This window comes from Mugil cephalus, chromosome 18 (assembly GCF_022458985.1).
Source record: "Mugil cephalus isolate CIBA_MC_2020 chromosome 18, CIBA_Mcephalus_1.1, whole genome shotgun sequence".
Classification (NCBI taxonomy): Eukaryota; Metazoa; Chordata; class Actinopteri; order Mugiliformes; family Mugilidae; genus Mugil; species Mugil cephalus.
The window spans coordinates 6,814,268-6,835,460 of NC_061787.1; the positions used below are offsets into that span (position 1 = coordinate 6,814,268).

The following is a 21,193-nucleotide window of genomic DNA, read 5'->3' on the forward strand; positions in this document are numbered from 1 at the left end:
TCTTATTTATTTATTTATTTATTATTCAAGGCATAGTTCTCTGGCCTGAATAGTATGCCCCTCCATGTGCGCAAAGATTTCTTAATGGTTGATTCCTATTACGTTCATTACATGTTCTGTTGTGGTTTACCGTTTTCCTTAAAGGAACCTAGATAAACAGAACATTTCAAGGTTTATTTGATACTTAAACTCTACTACATTTCAGAAATAATATGAATTTTGTTCTGCATTTATTTGGCTAGCGTGCCTAGGCGTGTACTTTACGTTTCAAGATAAGACACGATATAAACTTGTTATTAGCTTATCAAAGCTTACCTGGGGCCTCTTAATTGTGTGCAGTATCTTATCATGACCTACTCTTCGCATTAGGGGTTAAATAACAATAATAATGTTGCCAGCTGAAAGATAATAACCCATGCAGTAATTATCCAATAGGAGGCTCATAGCTATTTACTTAGTTATATCCAATTTACTCACACAATAATACACAGGTTCATTTTGATATTGCATAACCTACCTAAGTACCCTGTACTTCATCTATGTACTTTTCCCAAAGACATATTTCAATTTGTTTAATTCCCTGTCTCTACCTGTATGAATGACCTGAACTTGAAGCAGATAAAGGGCTGTAAACATAGCATGGTTGTGTTGTAGCAGGTGTGGGGGTTGTATATAAGTCTATATAAGAATATAAGGGGACTGGGTTTGGCTGCAGAGCCTCCGAAAGAAACCTCTCCAAACCAGGGCTGAACCAGGACTAATCCCCACCGAGGAGCCCCTGGTCGATCCGGACACCCGGACCCGGCATCCAGTCTCCACCTCTGCGACACACCGAGCGTCACCGCGAGAAACACCGGATACGAAAAGTAATAGCGTGGGATACAGCAACATTTTGATATCAATCCGATATCAAGTAAATACAGGACCAATATGACCGATACCGATACCGATCATTTTTAATTAAAGCAGATGCATAATCAGTCTGAATCAATCTGAATCTGAATGAATTTTTATAACCTTTAAGTGTTTTTGTGATTTGTATTTTGGATTATTAATCAGTAAAATTCACCCTATAATTTAAAAAGTTAAAAAAGTAAATAGAAAAGTAGAAAATAATTTATTCTCTGAAGATATACCTTTTCACCATGTCTTTCCCCCATCATTCTTAGTTTGCCTTCCTTCTGTCCATTTATCTCCAACTCTCCTCCCCACGTGAATGTAAAGATCATTGTGTACTATACCAACATATACCAACACCAACAAGGACACGCGCTATGGAAATGTATTATTATAAAAACTAATAACGCTATAAAAAGTTAATATTATTATTATCACGATAAAAGTTTTTTTGTTTTTGAAACAACACATATTATCACTTGAGAACAAATGAAAACAAACTCTTTTTTTTTTTAGTCAGGAAACTACAGTACAGTTCTGAAGCTAAACCTCTCCTTACATTGCACTTCTTTCTGTTTTATTTCTTAAATAAAGAAAGTGTACAAAATTATCACTTCAGTCGTGCAAGAAACTTATATTTAAGTATCGATCTCATTATGTTGGTATCGGTTGGTATCGATGCCTTCGTTTGTATAGATATTATCGATGTTTGGATCGATCCGACGAAAAGGAAAATACTTCCGCTTAGAAGCCCCGGTCGGTCGGTCGGTCGGTCGGTCGGTGGCTTACGGGGGGAAATCGTTTGTGTTTTAATACATTTACCGGGAACCATCGGCATGTAGCAGGCTGGTGTTCAGGTATGTTCAAGCCGCTTTGTTGTGTGTGTGGGTGTGGTGCTGGATTGGCAGTAGCTCGCAGACAGCTGTGATGATTATGTGGGTTAACTTAACCGGCTGCAACGAAGCCAACTACTAAACGATTTTAAATAATCAAAAAAAATACCAGGAAGCACACGTGTCCTTTTATTGTACAGTTAAAACAAACACCAAAGTATTAGTGTAAGAAAAGTTGTCATTTTAACCGATCAACACTAAAATATCACGTGTTACTCTAGTACAGAGGCGCGTTGCCGCCAGAAATAATAGTTTTTGAAGCAATTGTTTTTATTTTTTTCATATTTTCTATACTAATCACGGAAAATTAGGATTAGGGTTATTTTATTGTCATTTGAGTAGTTCAATGTCGTTTTCAGGTCTGTAAGTATGAAGCCACAGTTTGTTAGCCTATTAGCATAAGTCTAAGCCTAAAAAAAAAACTTTTTTTTTTTTTTAAACAAGCATATGGTTATTCTTCTTTTATTAATGTTGTTTCAGTAAGTTAAAAATGGCTTTTAGAATAATTTTGCTTTTAAACGAGTTGTATATAATTTTTCCGTTGGTTGCTTGGCAACGTCTCTCCAGCAACAAGATACCAGGAAGTTACTGCATATATATGGAATAAAACCATCACTGGTTGTTTCTAACAGTATAATTTCATATAACATTATTATTAATATAATATTTTGAGCTTTACATGCGCTAATACGGGAATTTTATGACTTTTGGACAAAGACAGATTTGCTATTTCCCTCAGTTTAAAGTCTTCATGCTAAGCTACCAGCTCCACATTCTACAGACAGATGTGGACATGGTATTAATTTCCTCTCATCTCTCATGAGGTTTTTCTCCCCTATTTGTTCTGTCGGGAAGATAGACAGATAGATAGTTCTTGTCATTTGGCTTCAGTCGCTATCTTGATTGAAACATCCTTTGCTAGCGTTTAGCTTAAAGTCAGAAAACTCCAGAAAGGCACTATTTTTTTTCCCCCAATCATTGTTTCCAAAAGCCCAGATTGATATTTTCAGACCTGATTTTATCCAGTGAATGGTGTGAATATAAAAGTATATATAAAGTAAAGTAAAATAAGAAACGTCAAATCATCACATTTTCCAATTAACTGATCGTTTCAGCTCCAAAAATGGGATTTTCTCTTATTTCCATCTACAGATGCATCCAAATAGCATCAGCCATCAGGCATTAAATTTCAAAGATAAAAATAACTTTTCCTCTCCAAAGCATTTTTATGTCCTACAGCTGCTGTGAGGAAAACATGCTACACACCGCAAACATAAAACTGCAGAGCATCACAGTCACATTATGTATCCTTGCATCTGTATTAGTGTTTTATTTTCCTTTTCTTTTTTCTTCCAGGGAGCAGATGTGCTCTTTGGCGATACCACACATTCATTATTATCAGTACATATAAACCAAAGAGCCCTTAACCGACCCACAGTTGTCTGAAAGGAGGCCTCTCTTTACTGTAGATGCTGGTGACCTCAATGTCCTTATTAACATATGAGTTTAACCACTGGCTGACTAGTAATAGTAGGACACTGTGCCACGCTTTGATTCACTGCTAATCAGAGGCTCATTCAAACCACATCAACACCCCCCTCCCACCCAGAGAGAGGTTTAACTCAGTTGAAGGATTAATCCCACTTTGCAGTTCACAGGAATCATCAGCCTGATTGAGGGCAAACTGACAACTTTGTCATCGTTATAAATGCTGACGCTGCCCTAACCCCGGCTTAAATCCATCTGTGCTACATAAATACACCCACTTGCTGTAAATCACTAAAGCATGACAGATGTGTGACAGATGCGAGGGCAGGAAGTGGACTGGAAAGGGTCAAATGAACAGGGTACGCTTTGCAGTGGTTGCGTGTGTTGGAACCACTCCACTGCAAATGGCCGGTAAGCCGCAGTATGCAAAAGTAAATTCTGCAAAGTGGGGTTTTAGAGGTATTTTTAGCCATATATATTGAACTAAGACATATTTTGTCTTTGTGTACAGCCCAAACCCTCACAAAATTACGTTATTGACTGTTCTAGTTAACTTGGTTTATTTAACACCTGACAGGCTGCAGGTATTCTGTCATGAAGAAGCGAGGCAACAAGGTGCTGAAGGAGGAGGAGGAGGAGGAGACCTTGTGCTGCTGCGAGTACGTGAACAGACATGGCGAGCGCAGCCATGTAGCCGCCTGTTGCTGTGACTGTGAGGACCTGGATGATGCATGTGACAGGTGAGAGACATTCAACTGACGTTGGGACATAAACTGGGATTATTTTCATATTAACTAAATGTGTAGATGTATATATTTTATTTCAAATTATTCATCAATTGACGATAAAACCAGCAAAAGAACAAGTGTCTGTCACAAAAAGTGTAAAGTGGCATCTTCAAATTGCTTGTTTTATTCCACCCACAGACAGACACTTAGAAATGTTGTATTTACGGAACTGAAGGAGTCACTTTATTGAAGGCAACTTCAAGTCCAGTTGCCTTATTTTAGCTTTCTTATATAAACCATGATATGTGTGATGGAGAACCTTCACAGAAATTTACAATGGTACAAAACAGATAAAATCTTTTCATTTCACTCTTCATACCATCGTTCGTAGCCATGACAGTACTGGTCTGATGGTTGGTTAGTCCACTATAATAAAACAGACAGAAATACGCCGACAATTATTTCGTGCATTGCCATGAAATTATGCATCAAAAGCATGAATCACACCTACACCTCTCTGGCTTTTCCGTAAAAAAAAAAACAGATTTTAGAACCAGTTTTTTTCATGTAGGCATCAAATTATAGAAATTAAATTATTGTTTTTTTAAGAAGCTGAAAATGCTGAAAATATCGCCAGGAAACTGAATATAAGTCCCTTTTTACAGCAGCATATTGCAGGTGTTGGTGACACTGATAACCAGCTGTAAAACATCTAAATGCAAAGTAGATGGTTCTCATTAATGTTTTTATTATAATACAACAATTATAATAATGGAACGTAAGCTGTAAAATATGGTTTATATGGGTTCAGTGAAAACACAGGTTTACAAAGAGTTGTTTATGACTGAAAATAAAACGATTGAACATTTCACCCCGTCAGGTTTTTCAAGAGGGAGGCTCAGAAACCTGAATCCCTGTCGCAGGTGGCTGCAGTCGTCTCCGACCGCATCCGTGTGCCGTGGCTGTGGGGCGGAGCCAGAAAACTGGAGTTGTCCATCATCCCTCCTCTTGTTCTCCTCCCCGCCTTGTTGCACCTGGCTGCTTTCCACTTCCTGCTGGGCCTGGTGGTTCTCACCGCCCTGCCCGGCCTGGTGCTGTGGTACTACTATTTCACCCACCGCAAGAAGGGACAGACGCTCTTCTTCCTCAGCCTCGCCATCTTCTCTTTGGGGTACATGTACTACTTGTTCGTCACGGAGGTGTTTCCCCGCGGGGATGTTGGACTGCGTCAGCTGGTGTTGGTAAGTGTAGGGGTCGTCCTCACCCTGCTCGCTCTCTTTCACACCAAGAAGAAGGGACCCGGCGTGGTGCGACCGAGCAAAGAGGACGTCCACAGCACGGTGACGTATTACGGCCCCGTGCCGGACAGAGACACTTCCCTGAACGGGGGGAGGCAGGACGTGACTATGACGGTAGCCAACCGGGCGGGGTCGCCGGAGCGGGCGGAGGCGGAGCTGAAGGAAAGCGGCCGAAGGAACTGGTGTCCGACGTGTAGGGTGGCGCGGCCCCCGAGGGCGGGACATTGTCGGATCTGTGGCGTCTGCGTGCCGCGTCTCGACCACCACTGTGTCTGGTGGGTTCCATTAAAATGCCTCTCGCTCGGCACTGTAGTCCGCTTCTTCCTCTTTGTCTTCTCATCTCCTGTTTCCCCACCTGCGTGTCTTTTATACACAGACGACGCTGTCTCGTTCAGAGCTGTCCACTCAAACCAAATGGTGTGTTTTTTTTGTCACATTTGACCGTATTTGTATGTTGTTTCAACATATAAAGTCACATAGTTGCTGGTGTGTGTTCCTGCATGTCTGTGTGTAGTGTAGTGTAGTGTAACCCCTGGGTCTCAGTACAATGTTTTGTCTGCTTGTGTGTGTGTGTGTGTGTGTACTTGTGTGTTTGTGCGTCTCCTCCTCTCTTGTCCGTGCCGGCGGTAGGATAAACAGCTGTGTGGGCCAAGCCAACCACCGCAGCTTCCTGCTCACACTGGTCCTCTTCCTGTCGACGTCGCTGTACGGCATCAGCCTGGTGCTGCAGAGTGTTTGTCCGCATCAAAACCTCCTCACCTCCTTATTGTACTGCCCGGGGGTCTATGACCAGTACAGGTACTAAGAACGCACACATTCATAATCAGCACACACGCAGCTTTATTATCTAATAACGTCTGTAGGCCATTTCAAAATAAAAGGAGAAAGCCTTGATTTAATTAGCGTTTCTTTTGTGTTTAAGCGCTTAAGATAAAGTGCAGAAACTGGTCAAGTTCTCACAAAATGAGATTTTTATTTTAATTTTCTTTGTCAGAGACTAAAATCACATCTTTGCCTCTGAGGAATAACAATCTGTGAGGCATGTGACACCCTCTTATCTTGAGACCTTCTGTTCTGAGAAGGTAAAATCCCCAAACAAATCTTGGAAAGGGAATAAAGGGAAAAATGTATATCAGGTCTGAAAACAAACAAGTGCTTCAGACTGATATCATCGTTGTTTATCCCACACAGCACAGCACCTTTATCTATTTAATGTCAGTGGATATATTGTCACCGAATACACACGTTCACTTTATTGTTGAAACAAAGGGGGATACCTCTATCCGTATGCCTGAAATGAATGAAGCGTCAGCTGGTTAGCTTATATTAGCTCAAGGACTGTAAAGGGGAAACATAAGCTTCTGTAAAGCCACAAATTGTAGTTTTTACGCCTTGAGTTATGTGCAGATTAAACTAACGAGGAAAAATATGATAACTAATTGGCTTTAGGGGCTTTGATAATTAGATTTTATTACCAGCAGACAAGAGCTCGCTGGTTGCTGGGGCTAGCTTGAGATTTACCATATAGATCATATAATTTTTCCAAACTAAACTACACCAAACTATTCTTTTACATTATTTTTTCATCTTTTAGATAATTATTCACACTATCGGCAAAAACAGAGACATTCAGAGGGTTGTGTTTCCTTCCCTTTGTCGTAGAAATATCTAGAAAAGCTGCTACAAAACCGTCTGCAAACGGTTTCTTGCCCACTCAGTACATCAGGAGGCATTTAATATGAGTCAGTATGTGTTTTCAGAATGCACGATTAGTCAGAGAAAGTAAGGATCTGCGTTAATTTATTCCCAAGAATCTGCTTAAAATGCACAGACACGAGTTCAACATCGCATGTCTAATTGTCTAATGTCTCAGATAGAGAGTCCATGGAAACGGGAAAAGATTGATGGGCTTTTAGCACCGAGCAGGAGCAAAATTGCTTTCCTTAAATATCTCAGAAGCTGCCTTCGCTGAAACACTGTGGGGCGTTTTGACATCTTTCCAGGAACCAAGTGACGTTTTTCAATGAGTTTCAAGTTTCAGTTAAATCTGTTTCAAGAGCGTCTTGGAGCGCTGCCTATAAACTCACTGTGTCTGCTCAGAGCGATGACAGGGAAGCAGTTAATATGTTCTGGAGGCATCTCACACTCAAAATAGGTTTGTGAATGGCTCTCGTGCTTTGAATTTGTAAAAGTAAAAGGTCACTTCAAAGGATATCAGTGTGGATAGATCACAGTATTTAAAAATTTTCTATTTACACTCAGTTATTCCTTTTCCAACATAACGTGTATTGTGCCACCACTGCCAAAAATGACCATACAAGATCCTTACTGAAGATTTTATGACTGTGTGAGCACTGTTTTATTTTTTTTTTCCAGCACTGCACTTTGTTTCACCTGCGCGTGGTACAGCAGCATCGTGACCTGTGGGCTGCTCCACCTTCTCCTCGTACAGGCCGTTAATGTGAGCTACAACGTCACCGAGCGCGAAGCGCGCGTCGCCCTGCGAGAGAAGACCGCCCGCAGCGCGTACTGGGGGCTCGTCGTGGACACCGGCGTCTACTCTCGGGGTTTCCGTGGCAACTGGTCTGAGTTCATGACCATGGGAGACAAACTGAACCCCCCCTCCCCTGCGGACCTGGTGTAACGGGCTGTTACGCAACCCCGTAGACTTCTGGCTACTCCTGTTCTGTTCGCGTCCACTGGATGGCAGCATGGCCCTCTGCTGTTTTCAGCAAACCTGAGAGCTGTCAGGATTGTTCAGCTATGCTCTGACGTGCAGCCGTGGAGTTGCACGAACTTTGACACTTGGCAATAACAACTGCAAACTCCGGTAAGATGCATCCACTGCCATTAACGTGAGTCACAACTGGAATCTGCTCCGTCACACATTTCCCTCACACTGGACGTCTTCCTTGTGACGTGAACACTGCCCTTATGTCTCCTCTACATCTTAGTGCCTTGGTGGAACATGGCAAAAAAACATGAACGGCATTAATGCCCAGTCGACTGATTGGAACATTTTCACATGAGCACAGCATCAACTGCAACATCTGGATACACAGACACATCTGTACCTCCTTCATCCTCAACAAACACCGTCTTCACTCTGTCTTCACTGGATGTTACTTGTAAAAAAAAAAAACATTCAGGATGTTTCTCACAGATAAAAACAAAACAAAAAAAAAAAAACGTCTCTGCACAGTCAGGTTAATTTAAGTTCCTCAGAAATGAATTGCACAGTGCTGAATATATTGAAGCAGAAGATACGAAAAGAGCAAATGAATCCATACAAATTAACATCAGCTAGACAAATGAGTTTTTCACTGCTTTCCTCTATCACCGCCTTTCAGTCCTCAGTGGGATTTAAAACTTTTTGTGTTTGCTAATGATTGTGTGCGTTTGTGGAAAAAAATATTTATTTTATTAAATTAATGTGATAAATATGGATTCATTATTTGTTTGTACGTGTCCTCTACCGAGCGGCGCCGACACGTCTGCGCGTCCTCTGTACGCAATTTGTCACCTACACTGACGCCCCCGTCCCAGAGGCTTTACAGCGGAACGGAGCAGAAATCCGACAGAACCTCGGCCACTTTCCGGCTCAGCTTCTCCCGCCGCTCGTCCCTCTGTCTTTCCCTGCGCAGCAGACACGGAAGCCGCCTCCAGGCCAGGAAACATCGCTGCAGCACCCGTCTGAAATGCAGGCAGATGGAGGGACAGACGGAAAAAACGGAGCAAGTGACAAACTGGATTAGAGGGACCTGTGGGTTGACAGCCATTAATACGTTTTTTCGCGTGTTACTTTGGGGCTCGTTGGCAGTGACAGCCGGGCAGCTGCTGGGAATTCACCTGCAACCTGCGGTCATTTTGCAGCCCTCACCTGACAAGCTGATGTTCAGAAACATTTTCATTTTTTGGGGGCAGTGACAGCGAAATCATTAAATTAGATCTTTGCTAAAGATGGAATTAATTTCATCCATCACGAGATAGAGGAGACCTTGTGATATTTAATTAACCTAATCAAGGCGAAATGGAACCAGCGCCATTGCAAATTAGCAATTAAATCAGTCTGTATTTTGACATGTATCTGAGGCACTGCCACAGCATTTTTCATATACAGTTATTCCCACAGGAAGAACTGTATTGGCTACTTACTGACTAGTCCTCAAGCGATGAGGCTGGGATTTGAGCTTTTTAGAGACATGTTTTTATCGATCTTCATTGCCGTGCAGTTCTTTAGCAGGCTAACCTTAAAAACTAAGATAGCAGGCGAATACCAGAACATTAGCAACTGTGGCGCCGTGCATGAACGATATATCACAATTACTCTTGAAATGTATTGACCGGGAGGTATCTGAAGAGGCCATTATTACAGAAAGCCAGTCAGGCTAGAAACCCGATGCCAACCCAACAAAACACGACTAACAACATTAATCATAATATGAAGAGACGTTTGCAGCCGGCTGCTGATACGAGGGGCGACACCGGAGTCGAGGAGATGTCGGTGTAATTTCCAATCCAATTCACACAATTTTGGAGCCGCGGTGGATGAGACACAAAACGATGCACCGAGGCTCTTGTATTTCGAATTGTTAAACGTCCCGACGACTTCTTACACAGTGCGTGTCACACGCTCTAAAATGTTTCATTATCTGCTTATTCGCGACTCTTTACGCCAAATTTCTTTCTTCAAGGCCATTTCTTCTCAAACTTCGAGGCTCATTTTGCCTCTCAACTTGTAATTAAAATTTTGACGCCCTGTTTAATTTAATATAACGCACCACGTGCGTCCGGTCATATCACTGCAGCATCCGTACAGTGAACATATGGCAAAGCCAGTGGTAGCAAACCTGTCACTGTGCTCCTGAGCCAGCTCCCGACGGTCCCACTCCACCAGCCTCTCCTGGGTCACGTGGTCCAGCAGGGCCAGCAGAAACCTCCTCAGAGTGCGTCTGCGATGGAAGCGCTCGGCTCGCTCCTCCTGAATCGCCCTCACGTCTTTCAGCTGAAACAAACAACTATTCGCTCAGACGGAGAGTGCGAAAGTTTGCGTACAGTTCGAAATGATCGATTTATCTCTTGCTAATTGGCATTCAAACCATTTTTTGAGCAAAATAAAGACGTGAAGTGATTACAATTAGCTACGTAATGAGTTTTAGTTGTGGGGATGGAGGAGAATAAAAATAAATGGTAAAAACACTTCCCTTCACACCTGAAAACATAATTGACTACACAATGGCACCTCATCGACATAATTAACTGTGCATGAAAACATAATTGACTACAGGTAAAGGAGATTAGGAGAAGGTGCTGCTTTAAGTCAGCTAAGCCGCGACGGAGTCATTGTGTTGGTGTGTGCGGCGGGCGTATATACGCACTCGTTTCCAGCAGCTTAAACTCCTCCGAAGCAGAAAGTGCTGGTGCAGTTGGTCGGCGCAGGCTTCTTTCTCAGACAGGGACTCTCTTGCTGATCGCTGCCAGGCTAGCGTGCACCGCCTCAGGAGGAAGAGATTGCGGTGACTCTCGGCCAGCTGGCGGGGATTGAAAAAGAAGCGCCAACGCGCGCTGGTGAACGCGTCCAAAAGTCAATAACACGTGCCAGGTAGAAACAACGAAGTGTACATGAGATGATGAGAAGCGCCTGCCTTCAAACCGCACCGACCGAACTAACAAAGAGATTTCACGTCTTAGTGTGAAACGTGCGCGCACAAGATTTTTCTGGATTCCTCGGTGAAGCTGCGCTAAAACAGGAACGTTCTGAATATGAATGGGTGATGGTGTCGAGGGAAAGACGCTAGGGAGTTGAGCCATGTGGTTTTGTTTGGACGTTTTCCCTCCGCCTCGCTCGAGTGTCTTTCTGGTCTTTACACGTGCGTATCCAACAGTATCCAACAGTGTGGCCATGCATGGTGGGTAGAAGAGTGTTTTGTAGCTTTGCCTTCGGCTTGTGGAGCATTTTTATGAGTCTGTTAAAGGTGTTGGAGAGTTTTGCCCGTGGATGTACAGCGCGTGGTTTGTGCAGGTCTGTGTTAACGATAATTTACATTATACAGTTCTTCTTAAAGCATTTCACAAACAGAGAAAATATAGTACCGGTTGAGTGATATCGATGAAATAAAACTATGGTCAAAAAACAAATCCCAGCAATAAATGAATGTATAAATATTTCATGGGGAAGTCAAAATACATTAATAAAAGATGAGTCAAAGAATATTCTTTTCTTCATCTTGGGAGGAGGAATCTGGGAAGTTTATATCCACATATAAGCCGGTGAGCCACAGAAAAACCTCCCAGGTATGAGATTTGAATTAAAAAACTCTTTGACCGAGTGACGCTTGACAGCATGTTGCTTTGCATGGTGGCGTCCAAGCTGGAGGAAGATAACGGACGTATTCAGTGTTGTCTACAGCCAGGTAGGACTTTCATTATTCAAATCCAATGCACTTTTTGAGCCACGTTTACCCTCGGAGGTCAGAATTTTTTAACTTATTCTTATTATAATAGTGTGATAATGGAGAGCCTGAAGCTTTCCCTGCTTCTGTTCCAATAAGATTTTTCTTTGGTACGCTCTTCACAACCGGAGTCAAGAGGCCAGGCTGGTTCTCTTGTTCGTTGCCGTAACCTGAAATGTACGGGACACGCGATTTACCTCCACATCGGCCTTTCTGAGCTGAATGAAGCGTCTCCATGGAGCCAGGCCTCGCCGTAGCAACGAGGTCCTGTGATAGTGTTGACGGGCCAGACTGAGGAGCTCCTGTTGCCTCTTCAGCTGCGTCTGTTTCTCCTCTTCCCTCTGCAGAAAGTGACGTCGTTTTATTATTCTGATGCGCGTCTCCGGAGGAGGGCCGCTCTTTGTATTCCGACTCATGTCTTTCGGCTTCCCCGTCCGCGGAATATGAAATGCGTACCTCTCTTTCTTTTCTTTTCTCCTCCCTCCGTTTTTCCGCCGCCTTCCGTTTCTCCTCCTCCTCCTCTCTCTGTCTTTGCTCCTCTGCGGCTTTCATCTCAGCCTGAAAGTTGTTCGTCAAATGTACAGTGTGTGTTTCTTAAATTTTAAAACATAACTCCAAAACGACGAGTCTCACCAGCTTTTCCTCGTCTTTCTTCCTCCTGAGTTCCTCGATTTCCCTCCGTCGCTCTGCGCGCTGGTGTGCACGGGCCTCCATGGCTTTGGGGAGAGAAAGAAAAGATTTATTTTTGGGCCTTAAGAGTGGATGTGGGCATTCTTGTCTATGTCACTTCATATTCTGAACACGCAGCAGGAAGCGAAGACACAAATGCATCTTTTTGAGGCCTATACACCTTATAGCCATTAACATGCACAAACGTAATCTCTCTTCTGTGCATGCTTATACAGTATGCATGTGTGAATTTGTGCACATCCTCTGCCGCTGAGCTTACAGACGTTCAGACTGACCTGTGATGATTGGATGGGGGCACGTCTGCCTCGAGACAGTTTTCCTCGAAGGCGCACGCTGACTTTCGCTCTCTGCTGCAACTCTCTGCGTCCTGCAACAGTAACGATCGCGGCACAGAAAGGTTTGTCATCACTCAGTCGGCACATCCTCCTGATCCGTCCCTGGCAAATTCAATTCAGAGAGGTACTGACTAAAAGCGAATGTGGGCACCGTGCGCCAGGCCGTCCCTAGACCCGATAATGAATTCCAGTAAAGTGTCGAACGCTTCGCTTCTGCTGAAAGCTTTGAATACGGCATCCTTGGAAAGTTTAATATGATCTGTAGCCATAATACAAACTGTATTATCTAAACCACAGAACCACAGAAAGTATGAACTTTTGCACGATCTCCTTTTTAAAACCCTTTTGTCATTGATTGGTTTCTTCGACTTTGCTCCTTTGTTGAAAAATGCCATTAGCAGATAATGGCTTTTACTCCGCTCCACCCCGGTGCAGCTCATAAAAACAGAACTGGTTTGTACCATACATGACATAAAAAAAATATATATAAACTTATATTTTTGCCACTGAGGCAAAACTTGTTATGCCCCTACTCTCTGTTGTAGAGAGAAGTGAGCAAACCTACGTAATTATTCATCACCTTGAGGAGGTTAATAGCATATTTGGGGTATGGGGAGTTTCAGAAGACGTCTTAATTACTTAATGCAACGTCCCGAGAGCTCCAATCAAAAAGGCCTGAATATGAATCCTGACTAGAGACGCAGAATTTCCCACAGGATAAATAAAGAATCTAATTTAATCTAATAGAGAAATAAATAATCCCAGAGCGCAGTAAAGGCTCAAAATCCTCGTCTTCTGTTAATATTCCTGCACCATTTCCAACGCACACTGGCCATCTCTTAAAAGGCTTAATTCAGTGTTTGACATGGACTATTCCAGGCATTCGATATTAAGGTATTCAAATAATACACATGTTCATATATTATGTTTTTGTATTTGAGACATGTGCAACAGTAGAGTGGCCAACTGCTGTTAACATAGCAACATGTGTCCGGGGACTGAATAGGATCTCAACCAATTGCGGGGAACCTGACAGAAGTCAACGTGCAAAAAGCAGCCTCATGATTGGCTCAGCGGCAAAAGGGGCGGGTCTTGCTGTGTACAGGAAGCTGAGATTGACGGGTCTCGGCTAGCGTGGCGCTCTGTGTGAAACGGTGCGCTGTTGATAAGGAAAGAAAGATAACCTCTCCTGCCTTCTTTTATCCCTTTACTAAAATAAGTTGGACTCGTGTTGATGCGTATTTAAAGAAATTCGCATTTGTGGGTGGAAAAGAAAAAAAATACATATATAAAAAATGTCTAATCAACCAAAGATTTTGCGACCCCTCTGCAGTACTGCGACGGACCCCCTAGGGATTGCGGACCACCTGTTGAAGACCTGTGACTTGGACATGGATCAATGTAACAGCAGCATTTATTACTAAAGATGACTCACTGAGCTTTACTTGATCAGCTAATCAAACAGTGACAAACTCGTGATCTCAATACTTAATAAACATGTAAAAGTTTACTACCCTTCATTAATGACTTATTAACATTTATATCTTGAAAATAGGGGCGTTTGTTAATAATTTGTCTCTCCAGTCCGAGTGATTTTCCCACAAAAAGAGCAGACGCTCTACGGCTTAATCACATCTCTCAAACCCTTCATAAAGGCTGCCTCAGGAGAGAGATGCACCCTCGAAATTGCTTTGAACACAGAGATGGCTGCGTGGCGACGCAGATATTTAAATGCGTTGCTCTGAATACGATACACACTCGCACAGAGCTTACATTTCTGCGATATGCCGCGAGCGTACCTCTGCTCCCCGGTGTCAGAACTGTGGCTCCTCGGTCTCGAGCCTCTTAACGCTGATAGCTGGGTAAGCTGCGCTGTTTTCTCCATTTCCAGCTCCAGGCCCATCATGCTCTCCTTTTCCCGCAGCCGGGAAATTTGCTCTTGCTGCTCTTTCAGCAGCTTCCTCTGTTGCGCGATGATCTCCTGCTGGACTGCGTGTCTGTTTTCGAACCTGCCGCCCGGTGACGCCGCGTTTTTTTTTGAACGGTGGCCCTCCGCCCTCTGCCGTGCCTCCCGGAGCTCGGCGGGAGCGGGCGCCGCATGGCGTCGCGTCACCTGCCACGGCTCAGAGGGCGGCGAATCTTTAGCCGCGGGGGTCTTGATCCGATGCGCCGCACATTCTTCGGGGGCTGGAGCGCCTGCCCCCTTGTGATCTTCCTACAGAGTGTAAATCAGAACGGAGAAGACGGGGATTATACATGGGAGCGTCAAATCAGAGCTTAAGGCTGCAACTTAGATGCAGTTTCTCTGTGCATCGCAGGGTAATTTTGGCCTAATACATAAGCAGCAGAGGTCTTTTAGCAAGTGTGACCTCTTAATTGACCCCACCGCCACGAACTCCTGCAAACTCCACTCTTCATCTCCTGCTCTGTCCCTGGAGCCCTGTTCCATTATCCTACGCGTCTCTTCTCTCTCCATCTGCTCCGTGCCCTCCCGTTCATGTATCCCACTCTCTCCAGGGTGGTGAATATTTCAGCAGGAGAATTTTTTTTAAATTTTTTTTTTGGTCCTGTGTCGCCGAGAAAGGTTCAAATGATCTCATGCTATGGCAAAAGTTAGAAGAGAACGTTTTTTTTATCGAGATCCCAGAGCTATTTATTGCCTCACTAATAAGGCCCACAGCATTGCTTGTCAAGGGAAGAGCTGACGTTTTATATTCGAGTCAATTATAAAAAAAAGGGATTTGTCATATTGTTTTGCACAAATTGTTGTTGATATATAGATTCGCGTGTGCACCCCTCACCTTCCCCGTGTTCTCAGGTTGGCTCGGTGCCTCCGGTGGGGCCATTATTAGCCGAGGAGCCGGGGTCTCTCTGGCCTTGAGTTTGCCCGTTGACGCCGCGCTAATTAAGGCGGCCATCTTGCGTCTCGTTTCCTGCTGCTGGGCCAAAATATCCCGTTGTTCCCTCTCCATCCGACACCATAGCTGCCACTCATTCAGGCATCGCCGTAGCAACCGCCTTCGGTCACTTTCCGCAGCCAGCTGGCGTTGTCTGGAGGAGGTAGCAGATGTGATCACATTTTTTTTGCCAACAATTACTGCTCAGTTAGGGCACCCTGGAAATAAATATTTATCGATAAGTGAGCGGCCTATAGAGAGACTCTTAATTAACAGTGTAGTTTGGAACATTTGTGGTATTTTTTACACCGTGAGACCTTACGAGGACGTTACTCTTTCGGTTTCTTGCCTGTTGTCATTTCGCAGCTCCTCTTCTGTTCTTGTCACCTCACGTTTCTTTTGTTCCGCCCACACCACAGCTCTCCATGCTCGCCACGCTCTGAGCTGCTTCTTCCAGTCGCACAGAGCCTTGGCCTTACCCAGACGTAGCCTTCGGTCCAGCACCGCGGAATACCACGCAGAGAAATGCCTCTGCAGGCACTACGACACGCACAGAAATCCATGTAAATGCAAATAAGTGCAAGAATTTGCATACATACGCGATACGAACCTTGAGGTTGCTCATGTGGACCTTGGCTTGAATCTTCTGTTTTTGATATAACCGCTCAGCGTCCTGCTGCTGCTGCTGCTGCTTTACGGGAGGCGCTGGTGGCGACTGGAGTCTTCTGGCTCCTGTTTGCGCTCCCGCTTCTGCTCTTTCCCTGGAGAATAAATAAACAGACAGATCATACTTGTTTCTATAATTTCCCTGTGAGGAGTGAATCTTTGAATATTTTCTGCTGGAAACTTTATTATAGTTTAGTACCAGTAATTCAGTAATGAACTTTAATGTCATACGACATAACAATATAAACATCAGTATACTAGCCTTTTCCTTATGAGCATGTTAGCATGCTGACACTGGCGGTTAGCTCAACCCCCCACTGTGTGCTCTCACAGTAGATACATGTTTTATTTGTCCTTTGCAGGAAAATTGTTTCCATGGTCCATACAGCCCCAAGAATACAACACATCATGTCACGTACCCTCCCATCTCATCTCATCTTCTACTACCACTTATCCTCACTAGGGTCACAGGGGTTGCCGGAGCCTATCCCAGCTGCCATCGGGCGAGATAAGTCGCCAAACCACCATTCACACTCACACCTAGGGTCAATTTAAAATCCCCAATTAACCTAACAAGGAGGTGGGAGGAAACCAGAGTACCCGGAGAAAACCTACGCAGACACAGGGAAAAACGCGCAAAAACGCCACCATATACACGGCACCACGCATATCCGACTAACATATTATAGTCTCTATAATGATTTGTTCAGATGTGTTATTGCATTCGGAATGAAACATTTTCTGAATTTGTTGACCTGTGGCGGTGACCAGAGGGAAATATGGATCGAGGGCGCAGCTGGGATCAAGTGCTATTGAGGTGTGAGAGGTTGAGAGTGAGGAGTCCAATGATTTTAGCAGCATTGCGCGTGATCTGGATGAGTCTGTCGTTGTTGTTGTTGGGGGCTGACATGTTGAAGAAGCAGGGAAATTTGGTTGTTTGGCAGCGTTTATGAATGTCAGTGTCGTGTTGTTCAGAGCTCAGTTTATTGTCCAGGGTGAGTCCAATGTACTTGTGGCTCTCCACCATCTCGCCTACAAACTACCTACGTTTATCTTCAGGTGATAGTCCGTGCACCACTGTGTGAGATGGGAGATGGAACTTTGATAGTCGGTTACAGACGTGTTGCTGCTGCAGTGTCTTCTCAGGGTTTCAGGCAGGTGGTGATGGGTGAGGAGCTGATGCAGTCACTGGTGTAGATGGGGAAAGGGCTCAGGTCACACCCTTGTGGCGCACCTGTGTTGGTGATGGAGGGTGAGGAGGTGGTGCTGCCCACTCTGGTGGACCGTGGTCCGTCACTGAGGAAACTGTGTATCCAGAGGAGGAGGAGAGGAAATCAGTGAGAAGGAGTCAAAGGCGAAATTGCCTGGAGATTCAAGCTGCCGTGGGACATAGTGAAGGAGGCATGTCACTGCATCCTCAGGTGTGCTTTGACAACCAGAAGTATGATATTCAAAAGCAACTTCTCCAAGCATTTCATAACAATTGATGTAAGTGCAACTGGGTGGTAGTGATCGCGATCTGATTCTGATAGGTGGGGCTTCTTGGGTACCGGTACAATGGTGGATGTTTTCCAGAGGGTGTCTACTGTTTCAGTCCTGAAAGAGGGAGTGCATAACAGGAGCGAGTTTCATAGTCATCATTCCTTAAAGACCTGCATCTGGAGCCTTCCCTGGTTTGTATCCGCTTATCTGTCGGTGTACGTCCTCCACAGTGAAGGGAGCGGGGTTTGCTGCATCAGGTCTCCAGGAGTGACCTGCAGTCCTCCAAGTAATACCTGATGTCGAACCGGTTTTCAACAAAGGAGACACTTTATAGGTCCTCTGCCATAGTCCATTGTGTCTCTCATTATTTCCCATCACACACATACGTGTGTCGTCCTTGAGCATAACTTGATTTCAGATTCAGTGATGTATATATAATTTGTACAACGAGATGCAACATTGTAAATAAAAAAAGGTATGATCTTATTTCCACGTGGTGACCATGGCTGACTTCTTTCCATAAGGGAAATTGTTTAAACAGTTACAATGGCAAAGAGAGGCCATAGTGAGTTAACACAAGGTGGGACATGATTACACGGTTGCAGCCTCTTATGCACCCTCAACAAGGGCCCTGCGACAACAGTTGTTTGGGTCGGAGAGATACGGCTCATCAGAGCCTTACTTGTCGATAGGTTACCATTAATCCATTCAGTCCAGTAAAGGGAGGTGATGCAGGCCAGCTCATAAACAATGAGACCAGATAAGAGATTCTGAGTAATTTTAGATGTAGTAGATTGTTGTTATCACTTGAGCACAGGCCGGGGTTGCTGTGAAAACCATACCTCTGTCGATACAGCTGTTCCAGGCCTCTCCTCTCCTCCATCTGACGTCGCAGTCTCACCATCTCCTGCTGCACCATCTCCTCCTGCCTGCGCTCCTCCTGCCTCTTCCTCATCTCCTCCCCTCGCTCCCTCTTCTTCGCCTCCTCCCTGGCGTCCCGCCGAGCCTCCCTCTCTCTCTGCTGCCTCTGTCTCTCAGCCTCCCGCCGGGCCCTGTTCTCCCGCACCTTCGGCGGAAATCAGCAGCAATTAGTGTAATCGAGAGGAGAACTTGGGCGCCCATCATTCCAGCTGATTCGCCACTCGCGGTGACAATTTTTCCAACTCACAACATTCACGCCTCTTATGCAACCTGAAGAATTTGCCGTGCAATTTGGTCCCGTACCTGCTGGTGTCGTGCTTCCATGGTGACGCTTGGGTCTCTGTACTTCGTCCTTGTTTGTCGACCGTCAAGGGCCAGTTCCTCCATCATCCCAGAATCTAACACTTCTTGCTCCATTAGGCCTTGTAGAAAGCTGTTAACAGCAAAGTGCTCTTCTTCCTCAGCCACGCAGTTATAAAAATCTAAACATGTTTGCAGAAAAAGAGAAGCATTAATCATAATTGAGACATTTTAAAAGACTGTACCGGTGATTTCATACATTTTATCCCATTAACCGTGTCATGTGTCCTGGAAGTTATTGCTGACTTTTTTGCAATACATACAATTATTTTTCATATTGATTTTTCCTCTGTCTTGACAGCCACAGGTCTCAGTTCATTTCACCGTGACAGAAACATTGATGTGCTCTTTGTGAGATAGGTAATCGACTGCAGAAAACTGTTCCTTTAAAGCGGTTATGTACCATCCTGTTGATGAGCATTTACTATGCCAGCCACCTCCATTAATCCAGATTACTGCATATTGATTAAAACCATTGATGTCAAATGAAAACATCTTGGTTCCCATTATGTCTGACGTCAGTTTATTAAAATAAGGAGCTTCAGCTTAGAAAAGGTAACAGGTTTTGTACCATCGAAGGTGTTGTGGTCCATAGCGGTGGACTGGGCAGTAGCCAGTGCAGCTGGGCTTCTCTGCTCTGGAGAACACTTCAGGTCTTCGTCCTCCATCTCCAACTCCATCCTTAGCTTGTTGCCCAACCAATCACCTAGAAGGGCCTGAGCTGCAAAAAGCCACAACCCACAGATGATCATCAGGCGTCCTGCTGCACCTATTCAATGCTACTACACACAGTAGGCATATGTCTGTTTATTTTTATTTTTTTATAGGCTAGCCTACCTTCACTGTAAGCATCGTCATGATCTCTTAACTGTTCAGAGCTTTGCAAAGGTACAGCTGGTCTGCTGAATCCTGAATGAGTTTTTTTGTGGGGGAAGACTTCAGACACAGCAAACTCAGAGGCCACCTCCACTCTCTGAGGACAACAAAAAAGGACGCAGGTTACCGCAACTAATCATCTCAATATAGATATACTGTTGCACAAACGCAAGTTCTTCTCACCTTCCGCCACTGATCGATGTCGAAATTCTTCTCATGCACCTGTTATTGGGAAAATCTTTTTATTTAAAGCGGTTTGTGAGAAGCACCAGGGGTCACAACAATGCTGGTCTCATCGCAGCCTTTGTCTGCTAGAAAATGCCAAGACAATCTCAGACACCTTGAGCTGCAGACGCTGCGTGCAAATTGTGGGCTGAGCCAAAGGCATGATGTCTGCGGATTATTTCACAGGAAAGCTTAGCTACTGCCTTAAATCAGCAGATTACTTCAAAAAGCATTTCCCAGGCGTCAGAAAGTCTGAGATTTTCTAGCAGCAATTCAGCTATCTCTGTCTCAGGCTGTAAGCATGTGAGCAACCGGGAAAAGCCCGTATGACATTACCAAACCCTGACATGAGTTACATACAGCGGCATTTATCACACATGTGCTCCTCCTTCATTCATACGTTTTTACAATTACATGTTGCTTTTGGATTTGATAATCCTGGGGAAAGGTCTGAAAAGTGACAGCAGAGTGAAAAACTATTTCATATTTCCAATTAAGATATGGAGATATTAAGTGTTGGAGCGAGCACCTTGAGTTTATTATCTAGAACACGAGCCCCACTTTCATTCCTTTTCCCAGTAGTGAAATCAGAATCAGCCATTACAGAAGCAGCAGATCTCTAAGATTAACATTATTTCAAAACCTACCTTCTCTGCAGACCCGAGCCCTCTCCACCTAAACAGGTGAGGATTGTGACCTGGGAATGTCATCACCACTTGTTACACTGCTCTATATACTACCACAATATAGTCCCAACCATAAATTTAGCGTCGCTCTTCCTTTACTAAGAACATACGCGAAGCATAACAGTAAACTCTTTTAAATTCCCGTCGTAAAACCGTGTTTAAAAGTCACTACAAAGAAACCTCGCAAAACGCAGTTGATGTGTACGTCGACTCCCTTCGATTTAGATCACATAGGATTCTGGGTAATGAAGTGAATTAACTATCTTTCGTAGCTAATTGTCGCACAAATGAATACTTTC

The 21,193-nt window shown here is 44.2% G+C and overlaps 2 protein-coding genes across 3 annotated transcripts; one reads left to right on the top strand and one right to left on the bottom strand.

Moving 5' to 3' along the window:
• The first annotated feature begins 1,634 nt into the window (after positions 1 to 1,634).
• zdhhc23b (zinc finger DHHC-type palmitoyltransferase 23b) lies at positions 1,635 to 8,325 on the top strand. Of its 2 annotated transcripts, none has more exons than XM_047568734.1 (5): positions 1,635 to 1,754; positions 3,856 to 4,018; positions 4,887 to 5,579; positions 5,935 to 6,102; positions 7,681 to 8,325. In XM_047568734.1, the coding sequence occupies exons 2-5, from the start codon at positions 3,873 to 3,875 to the stop codon at positions 7,946 to 7,948; spliced, it is 1,275 nt and encodes a 424-aa protein (XP_047424690.1). In that variant the 5' UTR covers positions 1,635 to 1,754; positions 3,856 to 3,872; the 3' UTR covers positions 7,949 to 8,325. The 2 variants fall into 2 exon arrangements, with proteins under 2 accessions (XP_047424690.1, XP_047424691.1); XM_047568735.1 differs by having other exon boundaries at positions 4,887 to 5,721; positions 7,681 to 7,827.
• Positions 8,326 to 8,463: 138 nt separating this feature from the next.
• Positions 8,464 to 21,170, bottom strand: ccdc191 (coiled-coil domain containing 191). The gene is made up of 17 exons (XM_047568733.1): positions 20,856 to 21,170; positions 20,167 to 20,205; positions 19,945 to 20,080; positions 19,679 to 19,828; positions 19,051 to 19,229; positions 18,669 to 18,892; positions 16,289 to 16,439; positions 16,028 to 16,218; positions 15,583 to 15,832; positions 14,581 to 14,996; positions 12,722 to 12,813; positions 12,390 to 12,472; positions 12,213 to 12,314; positions 11,954 to 12,097; positions 10,683 to 10,835; positions 10,155 to 10,309; positions 8,464 to 8,997 (listed from the first exon to the last, which is right to left on the bottom strand). The coding sequence occupies exons 1-17, from the start codon at positions 20,916 to 20,918 to the stop codon at positions 8,856 to 8,858; spliced, it is 2,670 nt and encodes an 889-aa protein (XP_047424689.1). The 5' UTR covers positions 20,919 to 21,170; the 3' UTR covers positions 8,464 to 8,855.
• Between the last annotated feature and the right edge of the window lie 23 nt (positions 21,171 to 21,193).

Bases quoted from the DNA above. Each gene is read 5' to 3' on its own strand.
- zdhhc23b (XM_047568734.1), top strand. From the start codon at position 3,873: ATGAAGAAGCGAGGCAACAAGGTGCTGAAGGAGGAGGAGGAGGAGGAG. The intron at 4,019-4,886 runs GTGAGAGACATT...TCACCCCGTCAG, and splicing joins CTGGATGATGCATGTGACAG to GTTTTTCAAGAGGGAGGCTC. The intron at 6,103-7,680 runs GTACTAAGAACG...TTTTTTTTCCAG, and splicing joins GGGGTCTATGACCAGTACAG to CACTGCACTTTGTTTCACCT.
- ccdc191 (XM_047568733.1), bottom strand. From the start codon at position 20,918: ATGACATTCCCAGGTCACAATCCTCACCTGTTTAGGTGGAGAGGGCTC. The intron at 16,219-16,288 runs GTTCGTATCGCG...TGCGTGTCGTAG, and splicing joins TCCACATGAGCAACCTCAAG to TGCCTGCAGAGGCATTTCTC. The intron at 15,833-16,027 runs GCAAGAAACCGA...TACCTCCTCCAG, and splicing joins GAGCTGCGAAATGACAACAG to ACAACGCCAGCTGGCTGCGG.